General features: G+C 35.2%; 1 protein-coding gene across 4 annotated transcripts; it reads left to right on the top strand.

The window, feature by feature from the left end:
- Positions 1-439: 439 nt before the first annotated feature.
- LOC126816399 (ATP-dependent RNA helicase DHX58) lies at positions 440-21068 on the top strand. 4 transcript variants are annotated; one of them, XM_050542880.2, is made up of 16 exons: positions 440-523; positions 1887-2039; positions 2516-2644; positions 3713-4063; positions 4648-4689; positions 6189-6287; positions 6519-6680; positions 7224-7312; positions 7429-7677; positions 7832-7994; positions 12213-12308; positions 13035-13213; positions 14865-15003; positions 15577-15819; positions 16374-16541; positions 18809-21068. In XM_050542880.2, the coding sequence occupies exons 2-16, from the start codon at positions 1901-1903 to the stop codon at positions 19504-19506; spliced, it is 2946 nt and encodes a 981-aa protein (XP_050398837.1). In that variant the 5' UTR covers positions 440-523; positions 1887-1900; the 3' UTR covers positions 19507-21068. The 4 variants fall into 4 exon arrangements, with proteins under 4 accessions (XP_050398837.1, XP_050398836.1, XP_050398839.1 ...); XM_050542879.2 differs by lacking the exon at positions 440-523 and adding an exon at positions 679-815; XM_050542882.2 differs by lacking the exons at positions 440-523; positions 2516-2644 and adding an exon at positions 679-815.
- The last annotated feature ends 418 nt before the right edge of the window (positions 21069-21486 follow it).

The following is a 21486-nucleotide window of genomic DNA, read 5'->3' as shown; positions in this document are numbered from 1 at the left end:
ACACACTGTCTATGGCTATCCTGAGCGCATTTCCATGCTTGGTCTTTAAGTTTCTAACCTAGTCATTTCGGGACTAACATGACCAATAGACGGACCTTTCGTGCGATTTACGTAAGTGCTTTATCATAAGAAGAAAAACGATCAAATAAAGCTATTCCTTTCTATAGGTATTTTATTACTTTATAATTTCCTAATGTATATTTTTAGCGATTTACTTTATGGTCACGTGATGAAACCGGGGGAACAGTTATTGAATTATCTGGTTGTTTTCATTTGACATTAATCTGGTCAATTTATTGTTGGGCCATTAATAAATGATTATTACGTTTTGGTTTCCAATTAAAATGATAAAATAAAACATTTGAATAATGAAGTATTTATATGAATTATTGATTTATTACGTTTAAACGCTCCCGACAATGTTTGGAAATCCCCTTATAATTTTTACTTTCATTTTTAAATTAAGCTTGACAATAATTACCATTTACGTTTGTCGATTAGCTGCATGGGAACTATAAAATAGGTAACTTATTTAATTATTAAACAAACCGTATGCATTGGGCATTCTATCAAAAAATCAATTAATGCTATATCATGCAAGGGTTATTTAAAACGAAAATTACGTCACCATATTTCCTGAAAGCGAAAAATACTAATGGGTAATTCCGGGAACCTATACATACTTCGAGAGTGTAGAATGTTCTTCTATAGCCAGAGACAGTGGAGTAGCCTTCCATGGAGTTTTAATTCTCGTAATCTATCAATAATTTGAGTATATTCACGGTGCAATTTAAACATTGTTGATAGTATATAATGTAAGTATCGATTTCCTATGGTGTTTGCTTCTTGAATTGAATTTTAAATCATACTTGACCTACTATATTGAAGTAACTTCAAATGCCTGATGCCAAACATAGTGATATACAAAAACATTTGGGGTGGGTGTGGGTGCATGTATTATACATGTATAATGCTCTAATATTTTAGTATACTGAAATCATTGATAATTTACTTAAAATATGCATTATCGTGTTTATTATTTGGCAACACTGACCAACTGATGTCTGCGTAAGGTATTTATGGGCACGGCATTGTTGGCACATTCACTGACGTCTTGTCACTCGAAAAGCATATTTATCATTTGTTTCTTCCTCACAATCCGAATATCCGAGTACATTAAATCCTTGTTAAATATTTTCTGCATAAATTCTGCACTTTGCCTTGGGTTATTTCACATATCAACCCTCGATTAGGGTAATATTTATTTCGTAAAATTGCATGACGTGGGCTACTCATAAGATTGTTTAAGGACTCAAAAAGTTGATCAACATTGGCCGGCGTAAAAAAAACTAGCACGTGACGACACTCAAACAACCAATGGGGTAATTTTAAATCGGTCGGATGATTTATTCAGGTGCTAAAAGCGTCCAACAATAAGCAATAACCGTGGTGGTAATTATCAGAAATCTTTCAAGTTAATCTGGTGATAGATTATACTGTATATAATGTCTGCATGGTTTAAAAGGGCACTTGGCTACTTCGCTGTTTGAACATAAACAATAAGCATAAATTTCTAGTCAATCAGATAATAAAGGTGTATACAATACCAAGACTGGCAACAGCCGAGATAACTATGAAATCATACCGGTACCATAATTATACAGGCATACATGTACATGTTCATATTTGATAATAATGTCTACGTGACGACCGTGATGACATAACTTTGTTTGAATGCAAGGTATATATTATAATATTAACTGTCAGTATAGCAGTTTTAACAATATGCCCCTAGTCACAAAGAAGTCATAAAATGTACACACCTTGCCATAGCACGTAATAGGTAACGTGTTTAATAAAAATCATTACATTTCCTACCTTTTCAGATCAATACAACAATATGGCTTCGTCTGTGATCGAAAAAGACCACCCAGACTATAAGTACATGTATCAAAACCATTTGATAGAAGCATGTACACCTTTGTTTGAAGAATTCCTGAACCCAAGCGATATTTTACCACGTTTAAATACGCTTAGTGGTAAGTTTCTGTTAACTCTCGATATTGGAAATCCTGTTAACTTTCAAAATTTTTCAATAATCACCATCACATATACTGTTAGGGCATTACCTGTTGCAATTCTTCAATTATCAACCCAACCTATCCCTGGTAACATTTATCCCCCCCCCCTCCTTATTATATGAGGCCGAAATTATGTGGGACTGCCAAAAGTGTCTTTGCAGCTGGGTGCTGAGGACCCTTGCTAACCCACTGAGTAAAAATTCAACTAAATAACTTCCAACCCAACATGGAACAAGATTCAACTGCATCACAACGAACCTCACCCCGTTCACGGCTACTTGTGTGATGCTATAAATGATTTACAGGGAAATTGATTAAAATCAAATAAAAGAAATATATATAGTCAAGGCTTCATATTGCACCTATTGGTCTCTTGGATGGCCATTGCAATTGAACTTGTCAAATTTACATGTCACACAATATTTATCATTCAGAGAAAGAAAAGGAAGAAATTATTAAACTAGAAGAGAGATTTTCCAGGCAAATAGCTGTAGGAAAACTTATACAATATGTACAGAAAAACCGGTGTGTTTCAGAATTCATAATGGCATTAAAATTACTTAGTGAGTTGCTTTTGTAATATTATATTTTCATTTCAATCTTTAATTTAATTTCTCCGTACTTTTTTTTATAAAGCGTTTAATGTAGATACTGAAACACCATTTCTGAGCAAACCAGTGTACAGTGGTAACATATTACGCTCATTGGTTAACAGCCTAGACAGTTTATGACTAACTATTTCACCTTCTGCACATAATAATTATGTTCTTTTGGGGTTACATATATTTGATATTTCAACAATTCACTAACATAAATGAATCTTTCATTGAGATGAAGATTTTCCAGGCACTTAAGCACCAATATGTGGTTGGTGCTGTCGATAATCCGAAAGACATTTTATCGTAGTTTAGTGTTGTGGATCCTCACCACACACAAATAGAAATATAGAAGAGATACGATACATGTGTATTCCAAGCAATAAACAACAAAATAATATTACCAAATCAAGTGAATTGCTCCGTGGGCCACCATTCAGGGTCTAGTGCGTTTTGCAGTCTCGGGCCTTTTTCATAGTAATCGATAGGATCTAAAAAATGTTTTACGCGTTTGAAAAATATATAAGTTTATTAAACACAACGCTCTTTTAAAAACAAAACAACGTACAATTACACACTGGATGCAAGACAGAAGCAATTCCAAATAATGTTCTGGGCGCGGTGGTCTTCGAAAATAACATCATGAAGTTACTTCAAAAACATTAACAAGTCGGCGAGATAATCCTTTATGGTCAGTTACATACCTGTAGCAAATGTCAATTTTGCTATGTTGAGAAAGGTTTTTTTTTAGACATATCTTGTAAAAGCATATAATTATATGTTCCCATTTTAGCAATGCATTTAAATAAATGATCTTATTCTACAAAGAAATACAGGTAGATAAAATCTCAGTGGCTGTGAATAGAATACATTATAAAGAGTAACATATGATACGTTTTTATCAAGTACTGGACATTTTACAACCTTACGTCTAATTTGTTCATTTTGTTAATGCAAGGAAGATGTTTTTAATGCCCCCGGTCTACTTGGCTGTAGCCTATCTTTGTCGTCTTTCTTATCTTTTTATTTTTTAAGAATTTCAAAGATTTCTAGATGTTTTAGAAGATAGGAAAGTGCCGGGTATACAACAGACAGGAAGACAACATTGTGGATATTTAGTGTTGTTGCTACAAGCTGATACCATTGATTATATAACCGATCCACTTGGTCTGGCACAAGAAATGCTACAGGGTGATTATTTGACGGAACGAGACGTTGAGCTCATCAGCAGTGCCTATACTAATAATGGGCGAACAGCAGCATGTAACGTATTATTTAAGAAAATGAAAGGACTAAGAAGTGACTGGCCATTTGCCTTTTTTAAAGCCATGGAAAAACATAATGCACTTTTGTTTGAGCATCTGGAAATAGATCCAAGACAAAAAGGTAATACATTAATCAGTAGATTAAGATGTTTGGATAACTTTCCAACTCTTTGACTCCTACCCTTGCAAAGATGATGAAAAACAGCCCGAGGTTTGGACTATACTGTCGCTATTTAATACCGAAACCAGTCCCTATTATACCCTAAATCAAATAAATGATACGACACAAATCATCCATTAGATTTTGTTTTTGTTAAAAATAATATTCGAATTTTTATTTGTACTGTAGTTTTTGAAATGTCTCCTATTAACATAAATGTTTAAAAGACATTTAGAAGGCATACGTATGGGGGCTATAGGTTTTCCACCTTACAGCCAAATCCAGCAGATAAAGTTTGCATTTCGTGGAATTCAGTTTATTTCTGACTGAAATGTCACCATTTTTTGACTTAAGATCCAAGAACATTTAGTTTTCCGGGATTTTTTTGGTTAAACCTAAGAGTTTTTTCGTTTTTATAGCAGTGCTATAGTGTTATTCCATTAATTGTTTACTAACCCGTGGCCCTTTGTTGATATCCTTAATCCTTTGTCCATAATTTGTAATGATTTGTTTTGTGGAACATTAAGTTTTGCTTTGTTTTACAGAAGCAATATTTAATACAACAGAAAATGAGCAAATTCAGCCAGGTAAGAACTAACTTATATTATCAACCTGGGAGTTACAGTTATGTGTGAAATTCAGGACAACGTTTGAGTGCGATACTGGACAGGGTTCTTGGTGGAATGGAGTATAAGGGAGAACCCTACGGAATTTGAAATTTTCGGATCATGGTTTGCGGAGTTGTCATTCCGGCCATATATAACTTTGGTGTCCAGCCAAAGTTCTAAGAAAGAAACAGGAAATATCTTTCGAGTTCTCCCCTGTGAGATACCCCTTATTACATATATCTTAAATGCATTTGATACACAGACTTGAACTGTACATGCAGATCAATTACAACAAAGACTTGGAATGGTGGCTGTAATTGGGATGGTTCAGATCAAATCTGAAGGATATAAACCAATTAGTTCTCATAAACGAAAGAATCTCGTTTACACTGTGCTATCATACAGGGATCTATATTTAACCGTATTTTGCCCTCTATCGCCCAATGTCTATTTCAAACACACGGTACCGCCAATTCAAAACCACTAGGGAACATAATCAAGGAAAGAAAAACACCAATGGCCACTTAAAAACTGATGATTCACAATGGTTTAATTGATTCTATGCCGATTACAGGTCTGTCCAAGACAAATAAAAATACTTAAAATTCCTCGATGAAACAATATTGATAAGTCCGATCTTGATCTTTGGAGACCAAAATATTGTAAATATTGTTTATGTTCGCCTCGTGGAAAAGTAATTTTATTGACCCGTTTTATGGAGTTCCGAAGTGAAAGAAGCGTTGAACAGATTATTCTAATGTTTCTTGAACACTGAAATTTTGTACTTTGTACAAAATCACATTTTGTTTTTTTATCCGTATGTTATTTTAATTTATTTATTTAAAGTAGCGGAGATATCTGTAGCTTAGAATATTTTGCCCACATTAAACTGCAGGACATTAAAGTATTAAACCAATTGGTGTATGCATACACCCATATTTTACGGACAACTAAAGTATTTATTCAATTGGTGTATACCAATATTCTACGGATAACTAAATATTTAAACATTGGTGTATGCATACACCCATATTATACGGACAACTAAATTGTGCCGTATAGATTCCATCCTTGGTAGTTGAACTATACAATGGATATGTTTTTGTAGTTTCCTTATTAGAACACCCTTGACCAATCAAGTACATCGTACCTATTACGAATTTACGTTTTGGGGGCTTAAAAGACGAGTCCGCGCTGATATTTATTCAGACATCTTTCGTCGTTCCTAGAAATACATCAGCGTATTTCGGACTATAGAAGACACCATTAAGACAAGATGGACAGTATTTAGAGTTCCTATACCTCGTGCTTATATGTGTTATGTTATAGCTTTTTCTAACTTCGTATTTGACGAAGTATTCTGCTATGTAAATAGAACACACCGTAAAATCATATTGAATTCCATATTTAAGTCAAGGATTTTGAAAGCTGTAACACACAATACGTTATCTCACCCGTTATGGTAATATGTTATATAGGTGAAGGAGCTGAAGGCAGGGCAGAAACGATACAGAGTACACAATCGTTTGCTTCAGAAAATGATGGTCTCTCAAACGATGAAAAAACGGATAGCGCCTGTTAGTGATAAGTATAATAAAATAAATATTAAATGGGTTGGGTTAACTAGTTGTGATGTTTTAATCCACGTAGGATAGATGTACATACTTTTGTAATTTAAGATGTCTGAAGAGCTTATCGCTTTCAACAGTCAGAAATACTGAAAATGAACCGGTATAGCAATTTGGTATAACTGAAACTATGTAAATATCATGCCTAATTTCCTAATTCTTGTAACATTTCTTTTCTAGCTAAAGCGTCTAATGAAGATTTTCAAATGAGAGATTATCAATACGAATTGAGTGAAGTTGCCATACGAGGAGAAAATACAGTAATATGTGCTCCTACGGGTTCGGGAAAAACAAGAGTGGCGCGTTATATAGTTGATAAACACTTAAATTTAGCTTCGGGAGGTATTACTAACATCAATAATTATTTTATCTTTTCTCCCAATGCTAACTAAAATGTCACTTTCACATACACAACAAAACAATAAGCATGCACAACTTGCCAACTCATCTCATTATCCATTGCTAAATTAGAACACAATATTGGGCGACTGTTTTCATTGCTCAACCAATCAATACAACAGTACAACAAACCGGTGCTCAAGCCTATTTGTTAATTCTTGAGGGCAAGCGACAATAATTACACAATTTTACATCCGTATCTAACAGCCAACATTCCTACAAAATGTTGTCCAAATATCTGAATTATCTACGAATTAGTGTAAAGAAGCCAATCTATATATATTATCACCAACCAAACAACTATACTTAAACATACCTTAAAAAGCAATAAACAAGCAACATGTTTATCAAATTTGATTGAAAGCCACCAAGCAGTGCAGCTAATTAAGTTCAGGTGAATATGTTAAAATGGTATTTATATTTGACCCTTTTACAGAATACCATTCTGTGTATTACAATGTATGCCACACTGTATCTGTTTTGCAGATAAGAGGAAGGTGGTATTCATGGCAAAAACTACATCTTTGGTAAATCAACAAGCTAAAGACTTCCAACGGTTTCTGACCAATTACCATGTAAGTCACTTGACAGTTAATTAGTTTTGAATTGAGTGTACCTGAAAATATACACCACATTCCATTACATTATGCGCATTGTACACATGAAAAATAAAATGTTATTTTGATTTCAGATGCAGCATGTACAAGGCGAAAGTGACCTTTCTGTGCAAGTTAATTTAATTCTTAGCCATTGTGATATATTGGTATTAACGCCACAAATTCTGTACAACCATCTACGTGACGGGAAGATCAAGTCACTTAGTGTATTTTCGTTGCTGATTTTAGATGAATGCCACAATACCAGAAAGGGTGAACCGTATAATAACTTAATGAAAATGTATCTGAAAGCTAAACAATCCGGAGAAAAGCATTTGCCACAGGTTTGTAATCATCTACCACTGGAAAAACAGCTTGTTTTTAAATGTCTTTACAAATGTGTCCAAATAAGATTTCCTGGTCACTTTGAATGGGCAATTGTTAGCGTTATAAATATATTGATAGAACTTTATAACCATTGATAGATTATATCTTTAGATTGTAGGATTAACAGCATCACTGGGAGTAGAGAAAGCTACAACATGTAATGATGCTATTTCCAATATATTAAAACTGTGTGCTAACTTAGATGTATCGAAATTATCAACTGTGATAAAGAATAAAGCTGAACTCGATAAAACCGTTCCAGTACCCGATGAAAGTGGGTATTTCCATTTTACACTGATTTCTATTTTATTCAATAGGTGGTTGTACTAATTCATATATAGGCTAACCAAAAGCCTTATCAAGATTACATATTTATTAAATATTACTGTTTAATACAAACATTATGTAAGATTAGATAAAGAGCTGACAGTTATCGCTATAACATTTAAAAGAAGATAACGTAAAGCGAATATGCTGAAAATTTCCTTCAAATTACTTCACTCTGAGCCGAGAAAACCGAATTTAAAAACACTTTAGCCACGATTGCCATTACCGTTGTTGCGATAATAAACAAAGACTCGATTGTCCATTTTTACGGTTAATCATGGACAGCCGTTGAATCGCAGATCGGGTTCAAATATGTTTAAGATCATACCCATTAGATGGCATCGAGCGTTGATTATGGTCTTGTCATGTTGATAAATGTCTAATTATTTGTTTATGTAACATTTAAGGCCTGAAGAAAGACCTGCAATGGACAAATGTAGCTCTTGCATATGTATGTTTAATATCATATATCATTTCTTTTCAAAGATTAATTTTTATATGCAAGCCATAATATAATTGGTCGCCAAGACGTAGAAATGTTCTCGACTTGTCCGGAAAAAATCTGCCACGCACGGCCAGTCTCCAATTCACGGTTTATTAATATCTTCACCATTGCCGTTTTATCAGTATTCTCCCCACTGCCATTCACGTTTTATTAGTACCTCCCCGCCCCCCTTACCATTCATGTTTTATTAGTATTCTCCCTATTGCCATTCAAGTTTTGATAGTATTTTCCCCGTTATCTTTCAAGTTTTATCAGTATTCTCCCCACTGTCATTTTCACGTTTAATAGTATTATCCCATTGTCATTCAAGTTCTATTAGAATTATCCCCATTCACGTTTTAGCTTCGATTGTCATTTAGGTTTTATTAGCATTTTTCGATTTGTCAATCATAATCTATTAGTATATATTCTCTCTATTGACATTCTATGTTTATTAAACATACATTATGCAAGAGCTAAATCTGCCTATTGCGGGTCTTTCTTTAGGCCTGAAATGTTATCTAAATCATTAATTGGACTTAAATTAAACATGCATTATGCAAGAGCAAAATCTGCTTATTAAAAGTCTTTCTTTAGGCCTGAAATGTTATCTAAATTATCAATTAAACATTAATTAACTTATCCAGACCATAATAAACTCTCGATGTCAAGGCTGGCCTTCGATGTTGGCTGGATTAGATTCCTATATGCCGCTAACGGCCGTTGATAATTAAATCAAAAAAAGCGGATAATCGAGACTAAGCTGTTTATATTAATGATTTTAGTAATGATGATCGGGACTATGCCAAAATTTCACCCGCTTCTTTCTCGGCTCATAGTTGATCAATTTGACTGAAATTTTCAGCAAATTACCTTTACACTATCTAGTTTTTAACTATTTTAGCGAGAACTGCCATCTCGTTATCTTATCTCCCATAATGTATCTTTAACTTATCCAGACAATAATCAACTCTCGGTGGTAACGCTAGCCTGTATGGAAGGGGATCGACGCCACATTAAAAGACATGTAAACACGAGTAGAAGTTACTATGTCAGCATATGAAAGTGTTGTTTTGATGATTTTTCTATGTTCGATTTTACAAAATAGAAAAGTATTGTCCACTAACGAAAAAACACATGTACAAATGCGCCTTGTAACGTTTGTATTTTCTACATCTGATCTTTCAACTGTTGTAATTTCTACTAGTGCATAATCGACATATGTAACTTCGACATCGGTATTTTCTTCCAATGTAATTTCTCCATGTCACATCCATCAAGGCGTGGTTCCGATTTTAGCCGAAGCTTGCGTCATAAAAACAAAACCTCCCTTCAAGTAGTCTCGGTCATCCAGACAATATGGCTCCTCCGCGATAGCTCCCTCGACTAACGGGCTTGGATGACCGAGGCTACCCTTCGAGGAAAGTCATTCCTACTACCAGAAAGTTGCATGGGGAGCATCAATAATTTTTAACGGAAGTTAACACTAACATATTGTTTTATGCTAAATTTTAATACAACTTTTAATAGTTTGCTTTCTTTGTTATTTTTATGTGTCTTGAATTCACCATTTCTGGTGTTCATGTCGTTAACATAATTTTGAATGCATAGTTATAGTTTCGAATAAAGAACCGCCCCTGTCGGCCCTGTCGTCTGCTCCACATTGGTGACATCGTTCAATCGTAGCCATGGACAATAATAATCAGGTATATTTATGTTTGAATATCTTCCACAAAAAACTTGTTCTTAGAGCACATAAGCGTACAAATATACTACATAAGTGACACAGGTCTTTCTTCTTTTTTTGGTTGTCAGATGGTAGCACTATCTACACTACAGTTCTACACTCGTTCAGTCGTTGAGTCGTTATAGTTTCACGCGTAGACGCCGTAGATACCACATGGTCAATGAAATGGGGTTTAACGTCCTATTTTGATGTATTTTTTGTATTGGCTAATGAAGACTGGCATATACCATGCAGGGTGCAATGAGGGAAATTTTGTCAGGACATCCATCAATAACTCGCCTAGCCCTAGCTAGACTATGTCTATGAAATGAATCACTAGGCCTACTACTACTAGTACTATCAGTATCTCTAACAATTTCCAACTGTCTGGGATTTTTAGCATGCGCCCTGTCCTGATGCAGCACACTGGACCTCGGTTTTTCGTCCCATCCAAACGACTAGGTGCTATTCTTGATATTCAAATATAAATATACCTGATTATTATTGTCCATGGCTACGATTGAACGATGTCACCAATGTGGAGCAGCCGACAGGGGCGGTTCTTTATTCGAAACTATAACTATGCATTCAAAATTATGTTAACGACATGAACACCAGAAATGGTGAATTCAAGACACATAAAAATAACAAAGAAAGCAAACTATTAAAAGTTGTATTAAAATTTAGCATAAAACAATATGTTAGTGTTAACTTCCGTTAAAAATTATTGATGCTCCCCATGCAACTTTCTGGTAGTAGGAATGACTTACCTCGAAGGGTAGCCTCGGTCATCCAAGCCCGTTAGTCGAGTGAGCTATCGCGGAGGAGCCATATTGTCTGGATGACCGAGACTACTTGAAGGGAGGTTTTGTTTTTATGACGCAAGCTTCGGCTAAAATCGGAACCACGCCTTGATGGATGTGACATGTGGAGAAATTACATTGGAAGAAAATACCGATGTCGAAGTTACATATGTCGATTATGCACTAGTAGAAATTACAACAGTTGAAAGATCAGATGTAGAAAATACAAACGTTACAAGGCGCATTTGTACATGTGTTTTTTCGTTAGTGGACAATACTTTTCTATTTTGTAAAATCGAACATGGAAAAATCATCAAAACAACACTTTCATATGCTGACATAGTAACGTCTACTCGTGTTTACATGTCTTTTAATGTGGCGTCGATCCCCTTCCATAAGCCTGCGTTATTTACTGGTTTACTCCAGATTAGCTGCTTTACTTTCATTCATGTTTTAATCATGACATGGATAATCGAGACTATGTTTTTTATCGTACTGACATTAGTAATGATGATCGAGGCTAGGCCGAAAATTCAATCGCTAAAATCTCGGTTCAGAGTGGATCAATTTGACTGAAGTTTTCAGCAAACTCCCTTTACATTATTTAGTTTTAACTATCATAGTGAGAACTGTCATCTCTTTATCTAATCTCTCATAATATATCTTTAATTATCTCTCTCCATTCTCTGTTTATCAATTCTCTGTCTCCATTCTCGTCACGTTTTATTGGTATCTCTTTGTTGTCATTTATGTTTTACTAGTATTACATCACTGCCATCGTAAAATGACTAGAACGCGTCGATTTGACTAAAAAATAAAATGATTAATTGATATGTTGATTTGCTTTGTGCACTGGGTTTGGTGCAGATACATCGGTCTTTAACAAGTGTAAATGTTGTAGGTGCGGTTGGTGAGTTTGATATTTCATTAAACAAGATGCAAAGGCTGTAGCAGAGATGCCTCGAATGGCCAGCTAATTCTGCTATCTTTTAATTCAATCTAGGATATGCATGTCTGATAAAACTGGAAGAACAATTGAAGACCACTTGTGCTCTTGTTTTAGAATACACTATATATAGTAGATAAAGTATATCAACATGCTTTATTTTGTTAAATTGTTCGTTGATATATCTGTTTTAAATTATGTCTTAGGATTTGCGGTGTTACCGGGAAATTGCCAGGATTGGGCCAGGAAAGAGATCTGTTCAACAATGGAAGATATTGAGAAACATTTATTTGAGGCAAATGGTATGTTCAAAATATTTTACAGTAAAATTATATAAATGATAAGGCTGTTAATTTTACTACATTACTGGCAGTATTAAGTTACAGAATATATTACAGTAACTTATTTAAATGATAAGGCTGTTAATTTTACTACATTACTGGCAGTATTAAGTTTCAGAATATATTACAGTAAATTATTTAAATGATAAGGCTGTTAATTTTACTACATTACTGGCAGTATTAAGTTTCAGAATATATCACAGTAAATTATTTAAATGATAAGGCTGTTAATTTTTCTACATTATTGGCAGTATAAAGTAAGCATGTTTGAAAATGAAAAATTACAGTAGCGATACATTTATGGGTGGTTATTGTTGGTTTGTATATGTCATATCCCCTGTTCATCAATCGTCCGTCGGGTTACTTTTCTGTCTCATCTTTTGATTAGTGCTCATACCGATTTCTTAAAATAAACTTGATAGGGCCCACTGAGACAGACGGAACAATTTGGGACAGTTTAGACATTCTTGTACAATTACGTGAACAGCATATTGTATATAATAAAGGTACCAACTCATAGACAGGTATTTTTTTTATTATGATATAGCCTAATCGAATCCATCTTGTAGAAATGTGAGATATCTGGTTATGCAAATAAGTATTATAGTAGAGTTTCTAGGCACCAAGCCTAAAGTATCCAAATGATAGGCGAATAAGCCTACTTCTTTTTAATATTATTTTTTTTAGATGAATTGAAAAATGAAGACATTTCAACAATACTAAGAAAACGACCAAAAGAAATTACCAGCCAGGCTTATGGCCAATGGGTAGTAAACATCAAACAATCAGCTATGGAACTTAATACCCAAACTGCTGAAGAAAAAAGCCTAGCACGTACAATGGTTGTCGTAGCTAGGCAGTTGGTAGTAAGTAATCAAGTCTGGTCGCCCATTTTTCACTCATTGATAAATCACAATGTTTTCCCTGAACTAAAATCTGCCTACTTCACAACACGCATCCCTTGTTTCCGTTAACGGTGTTATCCAGTTCTACGGAATATAATTATTAAGATATTGTGTTAATCCTTCGAACAAGGGCATTTGTCGCATCACTTATCGGACGGGGTTATTGCCCTTGTCAATAAAACCCGCCTGTACTACATGTATATGTCAATAAAACCCGCCTGTACTACATGTCGAATAAATCCGAAAAATACCGAAACAAATCCCGAAAAATCCGGAAAAGAAACCCGAAAAAAGCCGAAAAATTTTTTTTGATACTTATCACCGAAAAACCGTAAATACCGAAAAATCCGCCACTGTTTGCCTGTGTGGACCAGTCCACATTTGATTGTCTATTATGTCATAGCCCACCACTGATGGTCTGTGTGGGCCAGTCCACCACTGATGGTCTGTGTAGGCCAGTCCACCACTGATGATCTAGTGTGTAATATTCCACTACTGGTAGTCTATTGTGTCATAGTCCACCACATATCGTCTGTGGCCCAGTTCACCACTGATGGTCCGTGTGTCGCAGTCCACCAATGCCTGTCGATTCGATTGCGACATCGCTTCCAGGTACAATTATTAGAAAATAAATAAATTTGAGGTATAAGCTGATTGCTCTAAGGCCAAAGCCGATTTTGAAAGGTGATCACTTCGCCGGAATATTGCGTCCATAATTCAAATCAGGGTAATTAGGGTAACTTTCCACAACTGGACCCCCGATCAACGCAGAAATGGCCACGCATGTCTTCTTTTGACTGCTCTGTAAGATTTTGACACTATCATGGCTCTAGATGATCTCTAAATAGCAGGCGGTTAGATAATCGCCTCAGTCCATCCAGAGACCCTTTTACGAGATGCTCTGCCAGCGTCATACTGACTTAATCCAGCTAAATTGTATGGCTAATATTTGAAACTTTCACTCGGAGATTACAAGGAATGCAGTCCTGATCACTTGTACAGTTTTTTCTGCATATAGGGCATTGTTATTTTACCACGAGTAGGCTGAAACTTACTTGATGAACTTTTAGGCTGCTCCGACTTTCCTGTCCTTTTCTTTGTTACTTTCAAACGTGGCATATCGACGGTCGGTTGAATGCTGAACACCAAAGACTAAAAGATCAAAGCCGCCGAAGAAGGTTTACAACCTGCATTGGGATGTTTTATAACTAGTTCATAAAGAAATACCTTTCAGGGCCAGACCTTTTCTCACAGCTGCATCTGAAAAATGGAAATTATCTGCCAGATGAACTTCGATCCATTTCGATAGACATAATATATTATATTATCAATATTATATATATGTAAATGAACGCTTTAGGTGATAGAAAGTTTACGCAGAACAGACCAGCCAGTAGTATAACAATTACCCAGATGATTTGGTAACATTCTGAGATAATACGCGATCAACATTATTTAAAAATGCATACGAATATATTTGCCTCATAGGGAGCAAAACTTGAATTTTTAAATCACTGTTACTAGTAGATATCGTGTGTGGCTCATCAACACAATCACGTAAGTAGAATTAGAATACGTATATGAAGGTTTAAATTCCTTTTTTTAAAATTAGGTATATAATGCTGCTTTGGGAATACACGAACTGGTACGTTTACGAGATGTGTTAGCATATCTTGAGAAGAAACTTACAGAAAATTTAGACAAAAATGTACATTCTGATGTAGAGAGGAAGTTAGCAACATCTTATAGAGGTATAAGGCAGTGAGATATGCTTGAATAATTTCTTGCTTGGTAACGACGCCAAAGTGGTTGGCCACAAGTTTTGCCCCTTCAGTTAACAGCTGAAATTAGTCTGGTTTAACACATCTTCAATAGAAGTCTTGATCTCGCTTTAATCTTATCAATCCCTGCATATTTCGGCACTAATTTCGATTGGCTACTGACCCAGCCGGAGAGCCTATCAGATTCCTTGAATAATTTCTTGCTTGGTAACAACGCCAAAGTGGTTGGCCACAAGTTTTGCCCCTTCAGTTAACGGCTGAAATTAGTCTGGTTTAACCCATCTTCAATAGAAGGCTTGATCTCGCTTTAATCTTATCAATCCCTGCATATTTCGGCACTAATTTCGATTGGCTACTGACCCAGCCGGAGAGCCTATCAGATTCCTCGATCAAGTAGGTCAATATTGCATTGCACATCCTCGCCAAAAAGAAAAAAACACTAATAACACCCTGATAGTTCATATTGTGATTTTGTCACAGATTCGCTCATTTACATGTTGTCCAGTTTGAAATTATCTCATGCGATTATCTTCTTTTGATTAGAACTGAAAACAAAGCTACGAACAGATGAACAAAATGATAAGAATCCAAACTTGAAAATATTACAAGATAATCTAATGGAATTACGCAGAGAGAATGGCCCTGAATCCTTAGGTATAATATTTGTTCAAACTCGAGCCACTTGTTATGCATTACGTGACTGGTTGAGACATTCAACAAATGAAGAAATGAGATGTTTAAATGCAGAGGCATTTACTGGAATAGGGGCTCGTGAAGATGACGGAGGTAAGGATATTTTGTTGATCATCTATCAGTGTTAGGGGTGAATGTCATGCACATTACCAAGCAGACATGGTCTTTCGAAATTTCTAAACAGATGAACTGATATGTGCTTTAACGTCCCACTTGTCTGTCCTAAACCGAGCTAGTGAAGACGGGCATACGAGGAAGTTTTGCCCTGCCAGCGTTGTATCCGCATACTCTTTATCAAGTTCCAAGCGCACAGGATCTCGGTTTTCATCCTATACGAACGACTAAACGCTGGTCTTTCCCAGGTCCTCAGTTCTGCACCACTGATATGGGGAAAGCAGGGTGGAAAACTTGTTCGGTCAACACCACGATCAAACCAGGCACCTTCCGGCCAGGGTGCTATCGGCTTACTCACTGAACCACATAAACCTCCTTAGAATTTTAGACTTTTGGAAGCCAGATATTTATTATTTTACAGATATGTTGTTTGCGTAATGAAATATAGGGCAGCTGCCAGCTGGGTTCTCACAGAATTTGCAACACGACTATTTTATGATCAATGTTATGTATAATTTCTTTAATATCACCAGGTATTACGCAGTCTGAGCAGAATGCAATCATTGGAAGATTTCGCGATGGAAAGATTAAACTAATAATAGCAACAAGTGTGGCAGAAGAAGGTCTAGATATACCAGAATGCAATGTTGTAATAAGGTACAATCGTATTGGAAATGACATCACAACAGTACAAACTAGAGGTGAACATATATTTTACTTATGATTTTAATTATGATTCAAAAACCGACCTTGGTATAATATCAAAATCTTTGGATTTTAAATTTCGAATGCATTTGCAGAGTTATCATTATTGACACGTTTTAGCATGTGAACTGGATAAAGGACAACGTTCTTTATCTAATAATATCTTAAAACTTGGTGACATTGTTTAGTGGTCTTAAGGACGTACTGTATCGAAAATTCAGTGTTCTCGAGGGAATTTAAAAAAACTGTGGTAGAGTATATGGGTCAAAATACTTTCACGATATTTAGATCACAAATTAACCAGAGTTAAATTCATATTTAAATTGTAATTCTCAAAGCTTGATGCTTGTTTTGAATTTGTAGTGGAATTCAAAATTGAGAAGAAAATTTTTTTCTTGGTAGTGGGCAATGACGCAATGAGACTTTAAGGTATGCGATGAGATAATTCGATGAGGAGTCGGTGAAAACGCGATTGTCCATCAAAACTTTCCTCATAGCCCGGTTGCTGCAAAACAGTAGGACGGTAACCGGCATTTCATTTAGCGGGATTTAATGGCCGAATGGTTTAACGCATGCGTTTTAGATCATAAAGCCTGGCATTGGTTTAAGTGGTGTGGTTTCGGTTTCCAGTTTGTACGTGTAGGGTCGCCCCGTGGGTATTCTCTTGGTACTCCGGTCTCCTGCCACTGATAGACACCACAACGCGCAAGCGACCCACCACTCCTTCTCCCCAGCTCTTTTTCTCTTTTTTTTCAAATTACTGAAAGGCTATGTGTATATATCTGGCTTGTATTTGAATAAAAAGTTTTTCTGTTAAAACATACTCTTCAAAAAAAGTAGGGGATATTCAGAAACAACACAAAACTGCGGAAATGCACTACTGTTTTTATTAGAGGTAACCTGTTAATAAAAGGCCAATTGCCTACACATGAACATAAACAGTTCATATGGGCGGCTTATCTGACGGCCCCATTTCACTCGCAAAAAGATACACTGTCAAAAGTGAAAATGGACGTTTTTGATTTTTGTCTTAAATCCCCAGGTATGCTCTATTGGGGAATGGTCAGGACTTATGGCTGGCTAAGGCATATGGACAATATGGTGACGCTGGAGGTAGTCATTCAGGACACGAGCGCGGTGGGCACGGGCATTATCATCTTGAAAGATGAAACGTCGACCTGCACGTTGAGCAAAGGGCAGAACTATCGGTGCCAGGATGTGGTTACTGTAGTACACACCAGTGACCCTTCCTTGAACCATATGCAAATCCTTTCTGCCAGTCATGGTGATTCCTCCCCACACCATAACAGACCCACGCCCGAATCTGCCATGCTGTCTGACGTTAACGTTAGCATGACGCTCATACCAAACGCAGGACGCCTATCGGTGAAATGTCGAGTAAATCTGGACTCATCTGAGAACATTACACGCGCCCATCGACGATTACCCCAAATTCTACGCTGCCTACACCATTGACGCCTGTTTGCCATGTGCTGGCGAGTTAATGGAGGCATGCAAATGGGCTGCATGAAGCCGATTTCTAATCGTTTGGGGTGTAACTCGAATTCCTGTAAATTGGTACAAGTTTACAGAAAGCTGATTGGCCGTTTGTGAAATTTGACAATGAACCCCTCCCACGTGTATGGCGCTATGGCGCTATGGCAGGTGGAGCACAGTGGTTCTGTTGGGGCGATAAGCTCTTCATCTGTGAACATACTCTCAAAGCATGTCAACGTTGACGAACCATACAGAATGTCGTAAAAATAATTAAGATTTTTGATAACTGAATGAAAGAATATCATCATTATTAAAATACCTTATCTGATCACAACATTATGTTATGTTCCATTCAAAATATTTACTACCACTATCTAGTTATGCATCAACAATAGATATAATACGGTGTTTTGCCATGATCGTAAAATAATATATTGTGGAACTTTAATAATTGAGAGATGACAATTGGAAAGTGTATGTAAATGATACCTCGATCACACCATGTCAAATTACAGATACATAATCAACATTTACATGAAATGAGAACAAGCATTATCTTCCAATATTTATCCCATCTGCTTGAAATTTTTATATTAGTGAGATGGCGAATTTCTTTAATAAATACTTTTAGAGTTATTGCCCTTGTAATTAATTATGGTTAGTTACATCTGGAATTAACAGGACATGTTGATGTTGACTTAAGAACCATTATAGGCGACTTTGCTGTTGGTGGGCCCTATTTAAGCCTCATTGTAATTTATTCCAGGTCGAAGTAGAAAATGGGGAGGTGTGTCATTGTTACTTGGGAGTAAAGAGATCGTACAACGTGAACAAACAAATGTAAAGCGATCTAAAATGATGACAGAAGCTATTCAACAAATACAAAAATTACCACAACAAGATATAGACCTACGAATTAGCCAGTATCAGAGGGAGGCAATTAAAGATATGGAAATTGAGGAAGCGGCAAAAAAGAGCATGTCAGAGGAAAAGATTAACGCTCACTTCATACTTCAGTGTGCAACCTGTAGAGAGCTCACTGTTGACAGCAAGCATATCCGCATTTTACATAAAATGTATCGTGTTATTATTGATCCTAATTTTATGGAAAATGTAAAAATTGGAATTTGTAAAATTTCGCCCAAAATAATTGATGGCATTGAAGAAGCTGAGAAAATCGTTTGTAAGCGATGCCGTAATTATTTGGGTAGACTGCTTAAATACAGGGGTTGTATATTCCCCTCAATAGCAATAAATAGCTATCAGTGCATAACTGATGGTAACCAAGTGACACACTATAAAAAATGGAAGAAGTGTCCTTTCCTTGTCCAAGGAATGGAAGTAGATGACTACAAGTATATGTTTGATCAGGTAGCGGAAGACAATGAAGCGCCTTTTGATAACGATGCAGCCTGTAAACAATTTGATGACAATGAAAAAGACATAGATGAAGCAAGTGTATAATTTTTTATTCATTGAAGACAATAAAGGAGCCAAACCGCATGGAATTTATTTAATCTGATGTCATTTTGTCTAGGGTTAATATGTCAAACCTTAACTTCTTCACATACCAAAGTCCCGTGTAAACATTGGAATGCACGTAAAAGATCCCTTGGCAGTTGGAATTCGATATAAGAGTAGGCGATAGTGCCGCTGCCCGGGCAAAAATTTTCCTCATAGCATATGCCCGTCTTCATTAGCCCAGTATAGGAGCAGAACAGTAGGACGTTAAACCCCATTTCATTTCATTTATTTTATGCTGTGTCTTCAAATAATTAAGCGTTCTTGTACTCAGATACAATAATATGGTGATGCTAGCACAATATTATATTCTTAAGTACAAGAATCCTTTTAATGGCGTTTAATTGGTTGGTCGCATACTCAAGCAATCAAGTTTGTGATCTTCTTATAGCGCAGGTTGCTTTGCTATATTTTATGCGATTTTTTGTTTAATTTTTAAAATTGTCCCCTGCGTTTTGGTTTGACCATATGTCTGTCACATCAAATTTAAAACAATAACGATGTTTATATGGAGGTAGAAAGTTCAAATTTGGGGTTCACCGAGTTCGATGATTAACATTTCGATGATAAGTATTTTATTAAAGACGTGCACAGTCTCCATTATTTCTGTTTTAAGGATGTTAGAATAAGATGTTGGCCACCCATATCTGTTGGCCAGTAGTCCATAACCCATTGGATACTCTAAATTCTAAGGTTATGATTAAATTTAATAGTACATTATCATGCACTGTTTACAATGTGATAGCCTTTATGATCTGGCGGACAATTTAGCTTCCTTGGTTGTATGTTTCGTAGCCTAATAATCAGTCTTTGTAGTTATTTAATATTTACAGAATTATTTTTAAAATAATTAATTTATTTAAATATATTTAATATTATTTGCTTTGTATGAATATATTTAATATAATAATATGAGTTTGTTTAAATGTATTTATTTAATGTATTAATATTATTTGCGTTGTATGAATATATTTAATATAATATTATGAGTTTGTTTAAATGTATTTATTTAATGTATTAATATTATTTGCATAAATATGTTTAATGTAATTGATTTGCATAAACAAGTCCAGATATATTGCTTTGTATATTGATTGAATACATATATGTATTTACTATATGTATAACTGATTTGTATAAATGTATCTACTGTAATTCTTTTTTTTTGTATAGATATTTTTAATACAACTGATTTGTATAAATATGCTAGTGATTAGGCTGCAAGAATTTGTAATTCATAGTTTATTACATGTTTCTTGCAACATAATTAAACCCACGAGTGGTTGCAAGAATTTGTAATTCATAGTTTAATACATTTATGTATCAATTAATCAATTAATTATATTTATTTAAAAGTATGGTATTCCTAATGGAAAGTAATTTAATATAATTTAATAAAAAATTTATTAAGGGAATCTTAGCTTGTATACATTTTATTTATGGTCTTACAATTTGATTGACATATCACTTAGTAATGACAACCATTTAAAAATAAAGTTGTGTTATTCAATGTTCTTCTATTTAAATATCGAGGGGGTATGAAATTAATGTCAATTATTGATAATAATTCTTTGTAGCTTGGACGTACCTTGAGTGTCCTTTCTTGCTTAGCGTTATTTTTTATTTTTCAACAAATAATCCCCCTTTCTCTGAATAAGAGCACATAAAATATAAATTTCTTAAAATTATGAAATAAGTATTAAGATATTACTATTATTACAGATTGTAATAATATTGATGAATGATAGGTTTTTAGTAGGGGGGGGGGGCTAAGTGTCCTGTGTGTAAACTGTAATGGACAGCCTACCACATAATTTCTGAATATGATAATATCAGATGGTTAGTTATTGTGTAGGCCTACCAAGTTGTCGGTTTTTTAGAGCAAAACAAACACAATAGATTACAATAAGGTCATTGGATTCA

The sequence above is a fragment of the Patella vulgata genome, chromosome 3 (assembly GCF_932274485.2).
Source record: "Patella vulgata chromosome 3, xgPatVulg1.2, whole genome shotgun sequence".
Classification (NCBI taxonomy): domain Eukaryota; kingdom Metazoa; phylum Mollusca; class Gastropoda; family Patellidae; genus Patella; species Patella vulgata.
This window is presented reverse-complemented; position numbering and strand designations above follow the sequence as displayed.

Coding starts and splice junctions, on each gene's coding strand:
- LOC126816399 (XM_050542880.2), top strand. CDS start 1,901: ATGGCTTCGTCTGTGATCGAAAAAGACCACCCAGACTATAAGTACATG. Junction 4,690..6,188: donor AAATGAGCAAATTCAGCCAG/GTAAGAACTAAC, acceptor TATGTTATATAG/GTGAAGGAGCTGAAGGCAGG. Junction 7,313..7,428: donor GGTTTCTGACCAATTACCAT/GTAAGTCACTTG, acceptor TTTTGATTTCAG/ATGCAGCATGTACAAGGCGA.